The sequence below is a fragment of the Falco cherrug genome, chromosome 13, assembly GCF_023634085.1.
Source record: "Falco cherrug isolate bFalChe1 chromosome 13, bFalChe1.pri, whole genome shotgun sequence".
Taxonomy (NCBI): domain Eukaryota; kingdom Metazoa; phylum Chordata; class Aves; order Falconiformes; family Falconidae; genus Falco; species Falco cherrug.
This window is the reverse complement of record NC_073709.1, coordinates 15,328,088-15,349,188: the sequence shown is the minus strand read 5'-3', so window position 1 is coordinate 15,349,188 and position 21,101 is coordinate 15,328,088. Positions and strand designations below refer to the sequence as shown.

Here is a 21,101-nt window from a genome sequence, read left to right as displayed (position 1 = left end):
AACTCAGTTCACTGATAAACTCATCAAACAAGGCACTGAGAGTGCCTGGAGAGGTTCGTACAGAGGGGTGGCACTGGCCACTTCTGTGCAGGTGTCACACAAGCATTTCCTTCGGTTTGCATTCATCCCGCCTAGCAGAGATGTGAGGGCTGGGATCACCTGAGGCTCCCCGTGCAGGCACAGGATGGAGGGAGGTGATGTCAGCTAGGGATTCCTACCATCTGAATTGTCCTCTAGAGATGTCTGTCTCACTCAGTGGTTTTGGAGGGAGCCGACATTCCTAACTTGGGCTCCTCAGTGAAGAGCCTGAAGTTAGATGGGATAAATTTGGGCTATAAAGTCCTGTTCCAGCTAGCTCCAGGTTTTCTCAAACCTGGGGGGGGGTGTGATCAGTCCTTTCTCAGTTGTTCCAAATCCTTCTCAGGAGTGTGGAGAACCTATCTTAGGATGACAAACACACAGATGCATTGTTTTCCCTCCATTTTTCCATCTTTACACTGTGGCTGGAAGTGAGGGAATGCGTTCTGCTGTGATGGGCCAAGCGGCTCTGTTTCTGCTCACAAGGTTGCAGTTGGTACCTGTTGATCTCTGCCCCATTATAGGCTGAGGTGCCCTACTTGTCTCTGCCAGGCATGTGAGGAGAGTCAGAGCTGTAGATTCATTTATTTTTTCCTTTCCCAACTTCTTGTGTGTGATTCCCCTGGCATTTAAAACCCTAGGACAGTGGTTTTTCCCAAAGAAAATAAAACCTAAATAGGAACTAAAGCTGTGCTTTTGCTGTTGGAAAAGCAGAGGAAGGAGAGAAAGAGGAATTGTAAAGATATGTGTACATACATATATGCACATATAAAATGTCAAAATCATCTTGTCAAGGACTTGGGGAGAGGAAGAAGACTAAGAATTCTCTCCTAGTATTTGTTGAGGTTGGGGGCTACTAGGGGTAGGACAGATTTGATTACTAGAACATAAAAACACCTATGGGGAGGACTTGCAGTAGGCTGAAACTGCAGCAAGGGAATTGGGTTAGCTGGTAAGAAAAACTAGTGATAAACTCTGAGGTGAGAGGAAAGATGTGGATTCTCTGTTTTGGAAGAAGAATCTTATTTGGTTCTTTTTTCCGGGCAGATTTTTTTCTTCTTTTTCTTAGTTTGCACTGGCAATGACTTGCTTTATTCCCAGAACTACCCAGCTGAGTAGCTTACCTATGAATTATTGAGGAGTAAGATAACTGGTTCTCTGCCAAAAGTTAATGCATATGGGATGCTTTTGGGGAAGGAGTATCATTGGCTGACTGTTAGTGAATGTTTGGATCTAAACTATTCATATGCTATTGGGAGCAGCATGTCACTGCCAGCCCAATTTGTTAAACAGAAGCATGTAATAAGAGATGCATGGGTATGAGCTAACATCTTGTTATATTCTAGAGAAGAGAGGCAGAACCTGAGAAGAGCTGGTGGTCTGGCAATGCTACGCATGGGAGGGTTCCCCTCTTGTGGGTATGCGTGTGGGCAAGAGGAACCCAGATCCACCCCAGCCATCATCCTGCTTCAGCATGCTGTAACTAGCAAAACTGTCTGTGAGCTAGAGACAATATTTTCATGTTAGTCTGTGGCAAAAAAAAAAAAAAAAAATTTAGATTTGGGTTATGATACTGGTCTGGCCGCACTTGAAGGTACTAGTTCCGAAATGCCCACTCTCTCAGTCTTTACTTCCCTTGTGCATAACTATGCTAATTGGGTGGCATGTGGGTGGAGGGAGGATTATCAGCATGCATTTCACATACAAATGTGTTTGTGTCTTCTGTACATATACCATCTTTTCCCACTTACCTTTTTCAATTAGGGGAGCATACTGTTTCGAAACCAGGCACTTGGAGGTAAGTGAGGCATGGGAAGGAGGTGGCTTTACACTGCAGGAGAATACTTGTCTTTGTAGAGTCTTGTTAGCTTGAATTAATTGGGCAGTGAGTCTGAGTGGAGTTCCAGCTTGTCTGGGACAGATCGTTTTTTGAGGAGGCATATCTGTGAGCCAGAAGGTCTGACAACTCCCACTCGAGATGGACTTTCTTCAAAGCACTCTGTAAAGTGAGCTAGGGGTCTCATGTATTAATCAGCACAGCTTATCATGCAGAAGAGGAAATCCTTTATTAAGTCCTTCTTTATTAAAACAAGGTGAAGACTGGTTGAGCTAATTGGCTTGGAAAGTTCAGAGAACAGGAAAGCAGAAAAACTGGTAGTGAATACATTTAACTTGCTCTTCTTTTAAGAGCAGTCAAGTTGCACAAAGCTAAGCCTTCTCTGCTCTGAGCCCTGCTTCTCCGGCCCCTGCACCCACTTGTCTAGCAGAAAATGTACTCAGACAAATTTGTTTTGTTTGAAATTATACTTGCAACTTGGCTTTCAAGCAGTTCACAAAAAATAAACGATTTGTCTGTTTATACATGGGGAGAGTGAAGTGCAAAGGCAAAGGACATAGAAGATGAAAGAAAGAAGTTCTGGCTTTTAGCTGTAATAGATTGGGCAAACCTTCGTCCATTTCCCCTCTTCTAACTACTCAATTATATCATCTCTCAGAAAAAAGCAGATGAGACTGGCCTTGTAAATATTAGTTGAATATTTGTCTCCACATGGAAAACTGCTGGTGCCTAACGTGTATTCTTGGGGTGTGAGTGCTGTTGCAGGGGACAGAATTGCTTAGCTGTGATTTCCCAGCCTTGTGACAATAAAAGAGCTTTCCACTTGCTCGCATAGAGAGCTCTGGGTCTCTCCTGGAGCTGAAACTATGAGTTTTCTACCTGCTGTAAAAGCAGGGGTGCAGTATCTTTGATGCTTGTGACATCTTTATTACCACGGATTATGGGACCAGGGGCTGGATAAGAACAACATCTTTTGCTGGGATTGCTTTGGTTGCCTAGAGAAGACTGCATCCAGTATGACTGCAGAAGGGTACCTCTCAGAATTTAAATGGATGCTGGATGGGGTCATATAGGTCTCATAAGGCCCTAATAGCAGCCTGTGCTGATTTGTTTTCCAGAGAGAGAAATTACTGCCTGGTGTCGTTAACCACTTTGGATAATGAAACACAGCTGCTAATTGTAACTAACCACACAGCGCAGTCTTTCATACCAGGTTATCTCTGTATCCTTTGCAACGTTAATACAGCAAGTGAGTGGTCAATTAGCTCTCACAGGTGGGATAAGGTGAAGACCACAAGCCAGAGTCCCACTGGCACTGTGATTGCATGGCTAAGCTTGGAAGGAGTCATTCAGCAGTGTGATGAGAGCAGCTGAAAATAAAGCTGTTTTCTAATCTGGCAAGGCTTGCTATTTTCATCACTTGTGTTACATGTTGCACGTGCTAGATTTAAATAAAAATGTAAATGATGACTGATTCTGGAGGGTGGAGTAGAGGGTGTTTATCACAGGGCAGGAAGCCTGGGATGAGGGCTGAAGCGTGGGTCAGGATATGGGGCGCCTGTGCTGTTTCTGTCTGATGCTGCTAGTTCGTGTGACATCAGGCAAGTTGTCTTTCTGCTGGTGCCTCTGCTCCTCTGCCCAGACATTGCTGCGCCGTGGTGCTCTTTGCAGCAGAGGAAGCATTGTGGGAAGTAAATCCCTGTAGGAAAATGGGAGTGCAGCCACGCGTGGCATCCACATAGACCAGTGGTACAACGTGGGCAGCTGACCACCTGCAGAGCTGGCTGTTGTCAGCCGCTGGTCAGGGTGACTACAGGGAGGAAAGGGCTGCCTGTGGGTCAGAAAGCAGATTATGAGTGAGCTCCGCAGCTCTGACAGCCCTCTCAAAATGAGCCAGCACTTGGGCATTGACCAGATTCTGCTATTTAAAGTCCTCAAGCTATGGTAGGAAAGCAGACCTGGCATGTGTCTTACGTGGTAGTGTTGTACTGTGGTGTCTAGGATTTTTGACCTTCTCAGGCAAGAATTGAGCTCTTGATGCGAGGTCTGTTCACTCGGTGTTTCCCTGTTCTGCAGATGCTGAGTTGTGTTTAAGCTTGTTACTGATTTCTGTGCATCAGTCCACTCCAATATGAACCTTTCTTTGCCTTTCATCCATATCAGATTGAGCAGCCTCTTGACATCTCCATTTTTTAAAGTTAAAAAAAAACCCAACCACACAACAAAACCTTAATTTTTTTTTATTATTTATTTACTCCACAAGTGAAGAACTTTCCATAGTGCATCACTGCTATCCTGGAATGCTCTGACTTTATCATTGGTGAAAGAAGCATCGCTGCCTTCTGAAGGCATTGGGATTTGATGGGAACCTGCAGCATTCTGACAACATTGCTGGGATCACCGAGTACCCCTTCCTGACCTGTGCCCAAGCAGGACAGCACAGTAACAGTGCAAGGAGACTGTAGTCTCCCCTGCAGGCACTTCGGCTTTTCTAAGGAAGAACACTCCTCCCCTCCTCAAGGCTAAGAAAAAAAGACTGAAACCAAATACTTACAGACTTGACCAGAGATCACTTCTCACTCATCTAGCAGGAAAAGCATTTCAGTCCTGGTTATTTCCAGTGAAACCAAGAAAATAAGAGGTTATTGGGACACAAAGCAGCACCCCTCAACACTTGACATTCCTCTGTTTTGCTTCCCTTGCTCTTGCCCTTCATTGTGAACACCGTGCTGGCTTAGCAACCCTTCAGTGCAGAGCATCTGCTCTGGCTCACAGCAAGGGAGCTGCCTACAGCCCAGCTTTGCTTTAGGGTGCCTGGCACACTGGAGTAGGTTGCCTGCGTTCAGCTGATTTGATTTGCTCCTAACGAGCTTATTCTGCTGCAAAGGCAGGCTGCCCTGCCTTGTGTTTCACAGCAGCTGCATCTTAACAAGGTTGCTGGAGGAGCCTCGCTCCTTCAATGTTGCCTAGAATGGTAATGTGCTGCCCTCTTCACCCCTTCCATCACTCCTCCTGCCGGCTATCTCTTCTAGAGTTAAGCTGTGTGCTGAGAGAAAACAGTAACAGTCTATATTTGTTTGCTGTGTTTCTTACCTGGGGATCCCGAAGCCCTGTATATGCAGAGGTTTTTTCACCTTCTTGAAATGTAGCAACCTGCTGCCTGCAACATGGCTGCTGCTTAAAAGAGCACTTCAGCTGCATGCATGGAGTTTGGGGGAGATGCAGGAAGGCATTTGAGGAGCCTCTGGACAAGGACCTGCCTTTGGAACTGGGCTAAAAACTGGGGCTGATACCTAAGCTCCCCAAAGAGCACCATGACAGCTTAGAGAGCCAGAATAGCCAGATACTGCTCTCCTGTAGCCAGCGGGGATGCTGCTTCCCTCTGAGTATTAGAAGCAGCTGGAAAATCCTGATCATTTCCTGCAGCTCCCTAACAGTGTCTGCGCAGGAGTCGTGTTGGAAGTCTGTGCTCTGAGACCATCACCACCTCAGCTGTACTGGAACTGTTCAGTTCCCAGTTCTGAGGAGCTGGAACAGTAGCTCATTTAAACAAGCTTTCTTCTGTGTTTAAGCCAGGGATTAGAAAAAGCCATGTTGTTATCTGCTGGGATCTGCAGATGGAATCCTTGCCTTGGTGGTGGGTCTCCCTTTTGTGTATAACCTAACTGAAGAAGCGTGAGCTCCCCTGTAGGCATTGGAGGCCAGAGCTCATGTCTGGCTCTGTAATTGCTGTTGACCTTGCTTTGCTTTCATGTCTGCTGGCAAGCTTCAGGAATAGTGGCCCCTTGGCATCATACTGCATCCTTTGCAGTGACGGGATGACCTGCTTCAGCTCTCTCTCTGGAAAACCCAGGGACTCTAGAACTACCTGCAGAGTTACTGCTCATTGGAGGTTTCCTAGTGCCAGAAACAAGAGGAGAAAACGTAATCAATTTGTACTTTATAGGCACTTTCAGACATTCCCTCTGCAAGGTGATAACATAGGCCCAGGGACTGTCCTAGTGCAAATCAAGTAAATCCCATTTCTCAGCTGAAGAAGATTAAATATCTTGTGCATCCTTGGCTGCCCTGCTGTTCCTGTGACCTAGAGGAGGCACCTGGTGTGTCCCAGCCCTGCTCCTGTGTGACCTTCACTGTGCCCAGATGCTCCCTCGGTGGGGGCCAGGGGGCACTTTCCTTGCAGCGTCTGTCCTTGCAGGGGGGCTCGCTGCCTAGTTTCACACCTTTCTTCTCCCTCTGTCCCAGCTCCGTACACAGGCACCGCTCGGTGCAGTGAGGGAAGCTGCTCTCCCACCCCTCTCTCTCCTCATAAGATAAGATTGCTTTGAGTACATCTGGAGCTGCTGTGCCATTTTTTTAAGTCTCGCTTTCTCTTTTCTCTCCCCTTTTCCTCTCCCCTCCACCCCATCACCAGCTGGCCCTGATTATAATGTGAGACCCTACCAGCTTCAATTAAGGAGCAGATGTGACCCAAGAAATGGGATAGCAGCTAGGGTTGGAGATGACACATTCATGGCACTAGGTCTAATCAAACAACTTCTCACATTATTCTCACCATGAGGTGGGAGACGTGTGAGCCAAAGGCAAGTCAGCGCTTGGAGCACCCGCAGAGACACATTGCTAGCAAAGCCATCTGTAATGAGCTGACCATGCCATTCAGCACGGCAACGTGAGCTTAGTCAAGGGCTGCTTTTAATCCACTTAAGTGCAGCAAAGGGCCCAGAGCCTGAGAAGTGAGAGCAGGTGCCTAGAAAACCATCAGCCGCTATCAAACAAGGTCTGTCAGGTGGAAGGGATGCTTGTATGCTGCATACCTACGGATGCGTCTGTGTCCCTGGGCGAGGGGACACTGTGCGTGCAGACCTATGGGGTGGTGCATGCAGCACCTTCATTTGTGGAGAAGATGGAGATGTTGCTAGTGTTACAGAGCTGTAGGTGGGTCTTGCAGAGGTCGGGCTATGGGAGGAGAGAGACTGCTGCACCAGAGCCCTCCAGGCACGCTGCGTGCAGGGCAGTGGGGATGCTGTGTGACCCATGGTTCCTGGTGGAGCTGTGTCTGTGGCACTGCAGGTGCAACACACAGTATTGCAGGGGTTTGGGCCTGACTCTGCTTGTCAGCGCTGCGGACCTTTACAGGAGGAAGGTGCTTTGTAGATCTGTAGTGCATAGAAGTTGTTCTTGGAAGAGCAGGTGCTTTGAACTTGGAGAAGATGAGTTGTGATTGTGCTGGAGCTGCTATAAATCTGTTCTCCCTGTTTTAGATTCAGTGTGACAGCTGTTTTGTGTTCAGGAAGCTTTTATCATTTTAGAGGGAGAGCTTCTGGTTATTCCCATGCTGTAGCATTTTAATTAAGAGTTTATTGCAAGTGAAACATGTCCATCAGATGGCTATGGACATTTGTCCTCTGCCATTGCATTGAATAAGGGGTAACCCAAGCAATACTAGTCCAGACTTTCTCCTTGTTCTGCCTCAACCATACCCAAATTGTGAAGTCCCTATAAATTTTTACAGGTGCTAAAGAACAAGACTCAGTAGCCTCCCTTTGCTAAGGAGGCGGCCACACATCACCATTCTCACAGTACTGGCAGAGGAGCTGACATGAAGATGTGACACACCTCCCAGCATTGGGCAGTTGTTGCCAGGGATAAAAATAGGACCCAGAGTCCCTGTAGCCAGTCCCTGATGTGTTGTATTGATGTACTGGGGAGAGGCTTTATTAACACCCCTTTACGTCTGTGCTCTGTGGAGACAGGCAGTGCATATCTGTCCATCTGAACATGGTGTCCCTGATAACCCTGTCAGACACTGACCAGAAGAACATGGATGTAACTGCTCGGGAGCATACCTGCCTGCTCAGGGAGTGCAGTTTATGCTGGGTATGAAGACTCTGGTTATCCTCATTAGGATCTGAGGACTGAATCCAACTTACGGCGCTCAGCTGCTGGAGTTGCGCTTCTCACATGAAAGAGCAGGGCTTTGTAACTCCTCCAAGCAGTGTCTCACTGTGGGATGAGTACTTGCTAAAGGCCACCCCTACCTAATAAATGGAGGGAGGTGGGAGGTGGCCCCAGCCCAGTCAGAAGGGGATGTCAGATGACTGTTGCTGCTCCTACTAGAAAATAATTAGCCTCTAGGAAATCATAGGTGCGTGTCTCCTCAGAGGCACTTCTGGGGTGACCGTGCTGAGCGAGACGGCTGTTCCCTGACAGCATCCCCATCTGTTGCTCTGTTCGGTCTCCAGTCCCCCCCGTGGTGGAGCCGGCCTTCCAGGACGTGCGCCAGGGCATGGGGCGCAGTGTCACCCTGCGCTGCACCATGCTGAAGGGCAGCCCCATGAAGGTGGCCACCTCTGTCTGGCGCTTCAACGGGACCCTTCTGGTGCAGCCCCTGGCAGAGCAGCAGGACTACTCGGAGCTGAAGGTGGACAGTGTCAGCCGGGAGACCAGCGGTAGCTACGAGTGCAGCATTTCCAACGACGTGGGGGTCTCCACCTGCCTCTTCCAGGTGTCTGGTAAGTCACAGAGTGCGCATTGGGGTTATGGAGGTGGGAAGCTTGCTCCCCATAAACTGGTGCCAATGCAGGCAACCTCTGCTGCCTCCTCTGGGCATGGCACTATGTTCAGAAGGGATGACCTTCCATAAGCCAACAGGGAGATCAGCTTCTATCATTCAGGCAGTCCTTCAAGTCTGGGATGGGCCTGGGGCAGTTAGTGCCAGCCACTGGTACAGTTTAGCAATGTTTGATTGTGTGAAAGATACAGGACTTAAACTCAAGGCTGCCATCAGCATTCGAGCTTGGACAGCCTGTATCGTAGATAAGTATTGGCTAAGGGGGAGCAAACGGCTCTCTGCATCCCTCCAGCAGGTTCCAAATCATCTGATTTTCCTTTTAAAAACAAACAAACAAACAGGAACTGTGTTATGTATTCCTGCACCTTCCCTATGTCTCCCATCTATCTGTGTTTCATGATGCCTGCTAGGACAAACATGAGCTGGGAATGGGTACCAGTACTCAGTAGATCTGCTGCTCACACTTTTCCGTGAATCCAGCAGGCACCGCAATGGGACTTCTCTCCTGCATGGAACTGCAAAGAGGGATGACAGAGTTATAGCATCTAAACCCACACATCTGACCTAGCCTCTCCAGCTGATCGTTAAATCTGCTTCTCCCATGACCCCAGAATTGACTTGGGCACCAGTTTCTGGAAGAGCTGTCCAATAAAGTTGCCTTAATAAGCAGTAAATTCAGACAAAATACTGGGGTTTCAGTTCAGGGCCAATTTATATTACTTTTCAAGTCAAGGCTGAACAAATGAGAATAAATAACATCCAGAGAAGCCTGATTTTGAAGCAGATCTTTCACAGGGTTTGGAAAAGCTCAGGTGTGCTCTAACTCTGAGATGCTCTCAGGAAGTGGGGAAGCCCAAACCACTTCTACTGTTTGGGCCCCTTTTCAGGACCTTGCTCTCACCCCTTGAGATTTCCTGGAACCTGTCCAGCAGAGGATTTTGCTTGAGAGCTTTGGCCCTCTCTACACTTTCTTCACGTGCTTGCAACTCTCATGTCACTAAGCGATGTCAAACCATATCCTGCTGTGAGCCACCAAAGCAGACTGTGTCCCTAGCAAGCTTGAGAATGCTCCCAGGATCAGAATTTCTTGCTGGAAGTAGTAATAAATACATATTTCTACCTGGTGTGCCGTGCTGTGCCCATGAGATAAGATCCCCTCAACAGAAAGCAGCATTCATCCCTAGAGAACACTCATTAGGAAAGCAGCAAGCATTTATTTTCCTGCATCACTTCTTCATTTCCAAGGCACTGATATCTGATGGTGGCTTTTCAGCTTCAGATGTCTGTGCCTGTGTCCTGGACAGTTACGAATCAATTAGGCCTTCTGAGCCTGTGGAGTGACTTGAAAAATAATCCAGTGAGTAGGCTGCTGTGCTTGGACTCTGGACTGCTGGAGTTTTAATTGCCATCAGCCACAGCCTTCCTGTGTGAGCAGGGAGGATGGCATAGTCTCTTTTTGTTTCTGTTTCTTCTCTGTGAGAGCAGTACCATAAACCTTCCTATCTGACAGGGAGTCAGTGACTCATTTGTGACTGTGGGGTGTCCAGATGTACTGGAAACAGAGTACATAAATCTACCCAGGATGGGATTAGTTTCTTCTATGGATGGGAGATTAGCTTTCTGAGATGTCCTCGTAGGACAGCAAGACATCCAGCCCTCTCCCCTTGAGCAAGTTAGCAGGGCACCTCATACTGGTCACTGCCTGCACTCCCACTAGCCACAGGCACAGAAAAGCCCTGAAAGATGGAGTGGATAACCTTCAGCTTTTCCTGTCAGCTGTAAGCAAAAGGCAAAACTTTCCAGCCATGGTAAAAGTTCCCAGAAAGGAAGTTCCAAAAGTATCTTGATGTGCTGCATTTCCATTAGAAGGCTTTTTTTTATTAGCTTCCATTTCCACTTGGAGTCAATTAATAAGGAATTAATATCATGCAAGATGATGATTATCATCAGTTCTGATTTTATTTCGGAATCCATTATGAAGCTTGACTTCCACAGTCAATACAAGTTGAATAAGCAGCAATTAGTGTCTTGAGGTGGTTCTGAACTTCTTGCTTGTGCAAAAATTCAAGTCAATAAAAACAATAAGAAAAAAAGGACTTGGAAATAAACATCAATATTATCTGTCTGAGTTCATAAAAAATAAACTTTGAATCCTTCTGAGCCTAATTATAGCCATGCAGAATGGCAGGGCCTGTGATTCAAGTGGAAAGGTGCAACAGGTTGCCTGGGGAGATCGTGTTTATGCCTTTTCTGCTCTCCAGCATCCCTTGCTCCCCAGGCATCTTTCTGCTCTGTGCAGGTCCAGGCTGGACCTCAACCCAGACAGGAGAGTTTGGGTTCATGTCCAGCTCCTGCCTGGCCCAGGACAGGACCTGCCAAAAATTGAAGTGCACAGGGTGAAATGAAGGTAATTTCAAATGAGGCAAACGCAGCTGTGGGTAAGACCTCGAGTTGCTTCTGTCCCTGTGCATTAGTCCATCAGCCTCTGGGCTGCATGGCAGTAGCCTTCAAATTCCATTTGGTAGTGGTTCAGGGCAGCAGCAGCTGGGGAAATGATGGGAAATCCCTTCTTCTCTGAACTATCCTGTTTCTCTCTGGTACATCATTTGTTCTGTGTTTCCCTTCCTCCTGCTGCCCTGTTTTTGAGGGGAGACGTGGGTTTAGAAAAGACATCTCCACCCCTGCTAAAGCTCCTGCTGTTTTTACCCAGGCTGAGGTCAGCATCCCCTTTGCTGTTGAGTTGACGGTCGTGTTACAAAGGGGCTGGAGCACTGTGTTGCCAAGGCAGGGGAGATGCAGAAGGAGCAAGGTCTCCTTTTTAATGCCACAGTCCCTGTGAGATAAATAACACTTTTCCTATGACCTACTGGCCAAATGATCTTTCCTCAGGGTTTGTTAGCAGGAGACTCTGTAAAGCAGCAGATGAAACAGGAGAAACAGCAGTTTAAAGCCGTTACCTCAGTCTAAACTACAAAGCAAGAGAGGAAAGATTAGAGCTGGTTCCAAGTGGGGAACTGAACTTGTTTCCACCTTCTCTGGTGCTGGCGATGCCCCACTGGTGCTGCAGGGCTGCTAACCCTCCCAGTAGTTGAAGTGATTCCCAGAAAATGATGGCATGTCAGTGCAGCACCAGCTACAATAGTAAAGCTGTCCGGCATGCCAAAGGCAAGTGAATGAGCTGGGCAAGTGGAGCTGTTCCACTCTCACCACGTCTCTTTTGTAATTTATGTTCCCCTTGATCCCACTCTTTTACTTTCCTCCCTCTTTTTTTTTCCCCCCTCCAGCAAAAGCTTACAGCCCAGAGTTTTACTATGACACTCCCAACCCCACCTTAAGCCAGAAGCAATCCAAGAATTACTCTTACGTCTTGCAGTGGACACAGAAGGAGCCCGATGCTGTGGATCCCATCCTCAAGTACCGCCTGGAAGTCCGGCAGGTAAGGTCTGCTCTTCTGGAGCCTCAGCGTATGCCCTTGGCAGATACGTCAATGTCTCCTTGCCGATTAAGAGCTGAAGGTGACGGAATTGCCAGATCCTGATGGTCTTGCATCTTCCCCACTGAATGGAAGACAGGCCAAATGCACAGCTCGGCGTTCATTTTTACGTCTGGTGTTGGGTATGATCCATGGCTTTCAAAGCCCTGCTGCCTCCCATCGGACGGTTCATGCTCAGTGTTTTGAACGGGGCTTTAATGTGAACAAAACCCCACAGTCATTAATAGGTATTGTGGATTTTGTAGGCCAAAGACTCAAGCGAGTGGAGTTCCGTCCTCCTCACTCATGTGAAATAAAGGGAATAAGCTGAAGAGCTCTCCAGGCAGGAACTGCAGGAAAAAGTCATCAGCTGTTTGTGTTGCAGAGAGCTTTCATGCAGTCACATTAATGAAGCTATTCGGACTATATAAACTCTGCAGGGGAAGAGAAGTGGGTTTCAAGGTTTCTGAATCTGAAGAGAAATCATACTGGTGGGTGCGGTTGGGGGACAACTAAGGGATCTCTTCAGATCCCTGGTTGGAGAAGGTTAGGGAAAAGAGGCTTGATGTTTTCAAAGAGCACATTAACCTAGCAGGACTGCCAGCTACTTTCATCCACTCTCAGCAAAGTGCCTGCATTCAACATTTTTTAAAAATAGGGACACTTAAAACTGGTGGTTCTCACCATTCAGCAGTAGCTTGGAAGCAAATGCTTCTCACAAGGAAAGTTTGTTTACTGTAGACAGGAAACAAAATAATTAAAAAGATCCAAGTGTCTCTTCCCTCTAGTTCTGCACAGTGGGTTCCAGTTTTATGCCTCCATTTGATTGTGAGCTCTCTGGGGTGGGACAGCCTTTGTTTGTTACTCAAACTGTGTGGAGCACATTGTCAGTGCTTAATAATAATACAGGACACAGGGGAGCCTCTAATAATGAAGGCAGTTTGTCATAGTGCCCCTTCCCTCTTAGCCAAGTTCTGCTATTATCAGCACTGCAACTCAATGAACTAATTTGTGATTTTTATCCTTCTCCAGCAATGCTGAGGCTTTTTTCCTTTTGCACAGTGCCTAGAAGTAATCTTGGATCTGTTCCTCATTGAACTCCTACTGGAAGGGATCAAGAAAAGGGAAAATCGCATTTCTGCTTTAAGTTATGACATGAAGGAAGCTGAATGCTTACACAAATTTAACCCTTGCTGGGTTTGTTCATACCCCATCGGTTACTGCTGTTAATGTTTCTTTTGCATCATCACCACATAGCTGTGTCTATTGAGTGGGGTGCTTTAGAGGAGTGTTACGCCAGGGCACTGCTGTAGCCCAGTCTCATGTATGGGCAGGCTCTTAGAAATGGCTGCAGGTGTCATCGTGGTGGCATGGGTCTCAATAAGGGGGAGCAGGGAGAAGAGGAAGCAGGGGAGATTTGTTCCCACTTCTGCCAAGCACAAGCAGGAGATGGAAAAGGCTTTCGTGGCATTGCCTCCCCCTGGCCCTCCTCCGACAGGCACTTGCATTTCATTGTGAGGTCTCTGCCTCCCCGTGCCGTACCGAGGGCTCACTGAGCCCTTTGCGTTTCCTTGTCCCAGCGGATTGCATTACCTCTTGTCTCCAACCTGCTGCTTCGCAGAGCTGCCTCTGTGCTCCTGTCCTGCCTTCCTGGTGTTTTCCCCATGATGTCTGACCTGGCATCCAAGCAGTCTGGTGATGCCTCCCAACCTTTCACTGTTTCCCTTGTGCCATCACCCTCTTCCACGTCCTGCAGGCTTTGCTGCATTGTCACACCTTCTTCGTGCTGGGGCACCTGGGCTAAGCTTTGTATTCTGCTCTTCCATCACTGGACTGCAGAACGTAGTTGAATTACTGAATATAACTGTGAAAAGCTGGAAAGCTTAAAAGCACTGCTGACTGGAGAGCTCTTAAGAAAGGGGATTTGTCGGCCTGAATGAGGAGCTGCTGTTTGCCTGTGCTCCCTCCTCACTGGATAGACTGGCTTCCAGGTACTAGCTGTGGTGGTACAAAAATCCTCCTAGAGATCTAGGATTGAAGTGAAATATTCTCTTCAGATAAAATGGGCCTTACACACGGCCAGTCACAGCTGATTTATTGCCTGCATCAAGCTGATGAAAGCTTATCCAGTCAGCCAGCCCACCTTCTCCTCCAGCCCTAGGAGCTCCCCAGCCTCAGTGGTCGTGACAGGTGCTCATCAGCATCTTAAGGATGAACGAATGTGGCAGCAGCAGCCTGCAGTCCTGGGGTGGTGAGGGGCTGTCTCGGGGCAGTGATTAACTCTTGCTGAGCTGGAATCCAAAGGACAACCAGCTGGGATGCCCACTGGTTGTAACATAGTGTCTTGGTTTTCATTTCGTTCTCCCCAGTTTGCTTGAAGAGCTCTTGGCATATGTAATGTGAAGATCCCCAAGTAGCAGGATGCTTTGCAAGGCACCTGGGAACCCTTGAATTAAATTTTCTTGCTGCAGCTGCTGAAAATGGGGCTGGGTGAGAGTAAAAGTGCTGCTTATTAATTGGCTGGTGCTGTGGCTCCTCCAGCTCTTCCTGTTCAACAGCTTCCAAGGGCTGGTTGGCCATTCCTGGGGGGATTGCAAGCAGACTGGGGGAATTTGGTTTCCTAAGTGATGCATGGGGGCTCCCAGCAAGACAAGCAGGTGCATTTCCACAAGAGCTGATTGTTCCCGGCACTGCAGAGCAGGCTGAGCAGCGCAGCAGACGTACCAGTTCCAGTAGAATAAGAATTAACTTTCAATTAAAACCAAATAAACAGCCTAACAGCTTGGAGCCACTGACCCAGGGAAGGCGCATACGATGGCAATGTGGAGCAAGCTTCTCATAAAGCCTCTGTTGTATGTCTGGGCAAAGAGGCTGTTATTTCCCGGAGCGCATCGGTCAGGTAGGCTCAGGCAGAGGCTTTGTGTTGAGTGACAATTCAGAGGGGAAAGCATTCCCACTGAGGAATGGCAGGGGCCTCACAGATGTTGGTCCTGACAGCTTGGGAGGCTTTTCCTTTCTTGCTCCAAGGCAACTGATCCAGATGCCAACAACCTTATTTAACCTTAGCCAGCGAACCTAATGAGTTCACAGCCTTGGGTGGTTTGGTTGTGGGCAGATGCAGTGAGGCTTTGGGGCTATTGGTTTGGTCAGCTTTTTTTCTTCTATGTATTCATGTAGCATAGAAAAGCACTGAGGCACTGCACTCCAACTGAAAATGTTTTTCATTGCTTGGGGATTCAAAGCAGCCTCCCCAAACCAGATCTTTGCTTAAAAAATAAAAAGCCTTTTAAGTTGCTTGTTTCTTTCTGTGTATTTTATCCCCTCCCAGGGCTCTGCTCTAACATTAAAGAGAAATGAAAAGCCATCTAATATTGCAAGCAGGTTGCATCCTGGAGGAAAGATCTGAGTTGGGCTGGTGGTTACAGTTACAGGGGATAGTGGCAGAATTACTGTGCACTTAATGAGCTGGAACCCATCTGTGACCTGAGGCTGCAAGAGGAAGGAGAAAGTATTGGTGCAGCAGGGAAGTTTAATCTTCATTGTGCCCCTCAAGGAGACCTGGGGCTGCTGTGTCCTCTGTACCTTCTGATACACAGGCTTGGGCCAGAATGGGGCCAACTTAACACATTCCTGCCTTTCCACTCCTCCGAGCAGGCTCGGCTCTACCTGCCAGACAGACCCCCGAAAATTGCACTGGGCCAAGCCCCAGCCCCATTTGCTAAACTAGCTCACTGGGTTGTCACTTCAGATTAATTCTTGTCAGGGACACCGTCTTTAATGAGAGTGGCCCTCTGCGATGCCTGAGTAATTGTACGGTCTCTCTTTGTTTGTACTTTCATCCCCTCCATGTTGGATAAACATCCCCTGCTGTCTACTAAACTCATCTGGGCTCCGGAGCCGGCTGCCACTTGCCTCATCAGCCAGCCAGAGCAGCATTAATGAGAGCTGCGGCAGTGGGGAGCCGGGCTCACCGTGTGGGGAGGTGACAGATAACAGAGCTGTTTGGACAGACACAGGACAGGGGCGTTAGCAGGAATTTAATGATCGTGATTAGAGTGGAAGGTTAACTCTGCTGATGGCCATCGCAGCGCAGTGGGAGAGGTTTTACGCCGAGGCTTATGGGCTGTGGATCTGTATTGCTCCTTGTCTGCCTCTGAGTTGTTCTTTTGCTCTCCTCTGAGCCCACTGCAGCAGCGTCTGTCAGCTGCCGTCTGTCTTTGGCTTCGGTACTGCACGGCACTGACGCCCCCCCCCGAGGCACACAGGCTGGGGCAGGGGTCTCTCTCGCTTTACGCAGCAAGCAGGGGTGGTATTACTCAAAATGGAGGACGAGCAAGCAGTGCACCAGCCCGTGGTCTTTTATGTAAATATTTAGTTGAGAACGCGGTTAACTCCCACCACTGCGTCTCCCCGATTTGTGCACCACCGTGGCTTGGTGAACCCATGTGCGTGGCCCTGGGCCCATGAGGAGCCGGTCTAGTGAAGCTGAATGCATCTTCCAGTACTTGTAAGTAACCCTGTGATAAAATAAACAGCTGGTTTGAGCAGCCAGGGTAGAACAAAGTTCCAGAGCAAGCTAATCCACCCAGCCCTGTACTTAGCAGGAGTGAGCACATCCAGGCCAGAAGCTTGTCTTCTCCCATTGTCAGCAGTACCCAGTGTCGGGGAAGAGTATAAAACCAAGACAGATACATGCAGTATTTCTTTCTCTGCCTCTAGACATTATAAACCCATTTGTTTGTCAGGTCCTGGTTTGGAAAAGGCTGTGAACACAGAAAGTTGATGTACTCGAGTGGGTGGTGGCCCTTTCAGCAGCCCAGCCCTGTGTTCTGGGAGGTGAACAAAATCCCTTTTCTCCTGCAGAGGCAACTGTGGCTTCAGGAGAAGGTTCTCGGGGAAACTGAGCTGCCGGCGGCACCTCGGGGAGTTGCCTGGAGGCTGCACTTAGGGGCCGGGGGCATGCCGAGGGCTAGGAAACCGGGCAGCTCTGCGCAAGGCAGGCAGCGGTGGCTCAACTCCCTTTGCAAACAGAGGCTAACATTTTGCTGGCTGCGGGGGATTACATGCTGTCTGGGCAAGGCTGCCATCACCCGTCACCCAGGTGGCCGCCTCAGGCAGGGCTGCTGACAAGCCTGGGTCCATAGCCCTCATCCTGATGCTCTCTGGGGTACCGTACCCCTAGTGGCCCCATCCTGTGTGTCCCCCGACTGGTGCTGTGGTGGGGGTTTCAGCTGAGGGATGCTGCAGGAGCTGAGGGGTTGCTACAGTGAGGTTTTAGGACAGCTTAGCTAAAAAGCAGTCAGGGCTGTTCTAAATCCCTTTCATACTAGAATACAAAAAGCTTAAAAGGATGGAGTCGGGGATTGTGAAGTAGGGAGGGACCCATCCTGCTCTGGATAAAATGTGACCTGTGCACTGCCCTGGGGTTACCTGGAAAAAGAGAAAGGATCTGTGGTGCTGCATCCACTGAGAAATCCTGCTGAGACGCGGCTTAACTGGACAGCCCAGTCTGATGTCCTAGTGTGGGGCACTGTCAGGGCATATGGAACAGGGATGTGTGAGTCCCTTTTCCTTTCCTCCTCCCTCCTAGAGCATCACAGTCCCAACTAGCTGCAGTGAGGGAGTGTGACTCCCCATGAAGCAGCAGATGGTGGCCCTGGCTGCATGCAGGATGCTGCATGGATCAAAAAATTGTGGGGGTGACAAACGGCACATCCCTTTACTGTTCATTATTTCACTTGGTACGAGTTGTGTTGGTCCTGTCTCACTGGTGTGGGATTGAGGACTGCAGTGACTTGGCCTCACAGTGTTTGCTCAGGACTGAATCTCAAAGCAGACCTTCTGTTGTAGGACGGCTTATAAGTCACATCTGCCAGAAAGCTTCTTTAGTCCTGTTTTCTTTTTTTGCCTGCCTTGGCTGCCAGTTTGATGTCTGATCACAGGCTGCTGTCATATGGGACAAGGTCAAATCAACACAATTCCATCTACCTGCTGAGACATCCTCTGTAGCAAGAAAAGGTGGTTTTATTCATCTCTAACTCTCCCATCTCCCCCACCGATGCTCTTTTTTTTTTATTTTATTTCAGCTTTTGTTCAGGCAGTGAGAATAGGCAGATTACATTTGTGCTCTCAAGTCAATTGCCTTCAGTAGTGCTAGTGGTGTATGTGATGCTGTGCAGAACTCAGCCCTGAGGGAGGTGAAAAAGGATACAGAAAGAAGCCAGTGTGTCGATGACAAGTTTGTTTGGTGGACAGGTTTGCTTGGTTTGAAGAGCCATCATGACGCAAAGCCAAGGAAAGCAAGAGAAGAGAGAGGTGAAGCTGCCTTTTTAGGCTGCAAGAGGTGGAGAGGTTTGGAATGTGTGGTGGGATTGAGTGGCAGCCATGCACTGGTGGAAGGAGAGCTGGCTGATCAATAGCATTTGATGGACAAGCTGTACTTGAAGCAGGACCCAGGGGTAAAGCATCAAATTTGCCACAGGCATTTGGGTGTGGAGAGGGCAGGATCCTGCCTCAGCTGTGCTCTCTGCTGCTGGAAAATGGGACACGATGTCAGTCACTGCAGCTGACCGTACATTGAGCCGTCTCTCTTTTCGTCCCTAGCAATCTGTCACAGGGGATGACACGTCAATAAGACCAGCTGCGAGAGCAAACTCCCCTCTCTCTGTGCTGTAAGGGAAGACTCCAAGACAGCTGGATGTTTGGTAGGGGTGGGAAACCAGGAGTTTTTTTCCATATTTCATGTATGTGTTCTTTACTGGTTAAGTCAGCGACAGCAGAGCCTCCACCCAGCGCAAAGGAAGAGATTTTCCTCCTGGCAATTGCTCGCTGCAGGCAGAGGTGTCTGCCTAGCCATGGTGGCTGTTAGCCCCGTCAGTCAGAGGATCACAGGCATTTCTATAAGGCTGGCCAGGGAAGTTTAACACAGGCCTGACCAGCACAGATGGGTTAGGTGAGTTCAGTGGAAAAGGCTGGGAGCCGTGGGATGAGGTTTCCCCCTTAGGTCTGCCTAACATCTTCCCGTGCTGCTATTGAGTCTTCCCCTGGCCCACAAGAGCTTAGCAAACGATGCCTAACAAACTAGTCTGACTAATTCTGTCTTTTTGCATTCATAAATTGCTCTTCAGTATGATTTGTGGTTTTCCTGAGCTGTTATCCCTGGTCCACAGATCATTTGTAATCAGTTAGTTGGGGAAACTGGTAATATGAGCAGTGGCACGTTAGTTATGCCTCAGTCTCAGGGTACCATTTCTCTTCTCTGATTATGCAAAGTAAGGAAGGTGTGGTGGGTTGACCTTGGCTGGATGCCAAGTGCCCATCTAAGCCCCTTGTTCACTCTCCTCAGCAGGACTTGGGGGGAGAAAATAAGATAGAAAAAAACCCCTAATGTGTCAAGATAAAGGCAGTTTATTAAAGCAAAAGTCATGCATGGAAGCAAAGGAAAATGAAAGATTTATTCTCTACTTCCCATCTGCAGGTGATGTCCAGCCTCTTCCCAGGAAATAGGGCTTTAGTATGCATAGCAATTGCTCTGAAAGACAAATGTAATAACAAATGCCGACCCTCCCTTTCTCCTTTTTCTTAGCTTTTATTGCTGAGCAGACGTCATATGGTACGGAATATCCCTGTGGTCAGTTTGGGGCAGCTGTCCTGGCTATGTCCCCTCCCAAGATCTTGCCCACCCCCAGCCTAGTGGGGAGGGGGGAAGGTTGGAGAGGCAGCCTTGATGCCATGAGAGCGCTGCTCAGCAGCAGCCAAAACATCGGGGTGTGATCACCACCTTTCTAGCTACCAATACGAAGCACAGCGCTGTGAGGGCTGCTATGGGGAGAATTAACTCCATCTCAGCCAGACCCAATACATAAGGTAACTGAGAGTTTTACGAGGTGGCTTACCATTCATAAGGTGTCTTGCAGCAGAGATTTTGTCTCAACACTCACTTTTCATAAGTGCTACTCCTAATGCAATTCAAGTACTTGACTGTGCAAGAGAGAAAGCAGGATATTGTTTGGCTTGCCTAGTACAATTTGTATAATTACAAACAGTTCTACCACTCTTAGCTTTGTTTGGAATAGTTACAGTGCCTGAGAAAAACAGCACAAATAATCTCACTGGAAAGGCTCATGTGGTCTTAAAACACATCTGGTAGCAAAATCTCATCTGTCTCTAGCTCCTAACACCACTGTTCAGTGCTCATTCAGGGTACGGACAATGTGAGAGAAGAGATAATCACATTCCCCCAACCAATATACCCCTTGTATCAGCCTTGCAGGCTTGAGATGTTGTTTTCACACCATTATGCTTGTTCGTATCCAGCAGGCTTTTGGCTTGTGTTTTACAAAGCTGAGCACAGGATGAAAAACGCTTGCCAGGTATCAAAGACAAAAGCGAGTCCTTTGTGTGCGTCTCTTATCCACACTCCTTCGGTGGCTTCAAGGGGTACATACTAGTTACTGAGTCTTTCTGAAAGTCTCTGTTGATAGGCTGTGGTGCAGCTTCCTCCCGTTTGCTCTGCTCATCCATTGTTTTCAGCAGTCAGCCCATGTTCCTACTACTACTTCAGTCTTTTCTTTGTGTGCCTTCTTCCCTTTCCCTGTTCACCCTCCTATTTTCCAACTCTTCTTTCTTTTGTTTCCGCTTCCTTTTTTGGTTTTGTTCTTGGTTTTGGGTGTCTTTTCCTGGCTCTCACATGTTGGAGATAAGGGGAGAAAGTGTGTGAAGGGAGAAGGGTTTGGAAAAGAGATGTAGTCTTTCCTGTAGCTAGTGACAAAGAGGCAGGAGTAGGCACTAGGTAGATGTCTTGGCTGTATTTCATAAAGAAATGAAATGTACGCAGTCATGCTGTCAGTGCAGGCAGCATGGAGCGATGTGAAGGGCTATATGGCTCTCCCTGCACACGCTGTGCTGCCTGCCAGTTCTTTACTAGAGGCAGGACTGCAAATGCAGTTGAGTTAGAGGTGGTCTGTAGGCTCTGGAATGATACTTGCCTATATACCTTCATTACACGTACCAGACTGGGAAGTCCAGAGTCCCACACAAAGGCCATTTCTGCTCCAGTAAGCAATAGCCCCATCCTTTGTTGATTGTTTTTTGAAGGGTTAAGGTGCCTTAGCAGAGAGCTCTGCCATGGTCTGTAGACAACC

At 48.3% G+C, this 21,101-nt stretch overlaps 1 protein-coding gene across 2 annotated transcripts in view; it reads left to right on the top strand.

Moving 5' to 3' along the window:
• The window catches only part of MDGA1 (MAM domain containing glycosylphosphatidylinositol anchor 1), a 154,924-nt gene that overhangs the window by 85,061 nt on the left and 48,762 nt on the right, over nucleotides 1–21,101 (top strand). For both annotated transcript variants that reach the window (XM_055726118.1, XM_055726117.1), the window contains exons 9-10: nucleotides 8,158–8,427; nucleotides 11,771–11,922. In XM_055726118.1, the coding sequence (XP_055582093.1) occupies nucleotides 8,158–8,427; nucleotides 11,771–11,922 (422 nt within the window). The remainder of the gene's footprint in view (nucleotides 1–8,157; nucleotides 8,428–11,770; nucleotides 11,923–21,101) is intronic.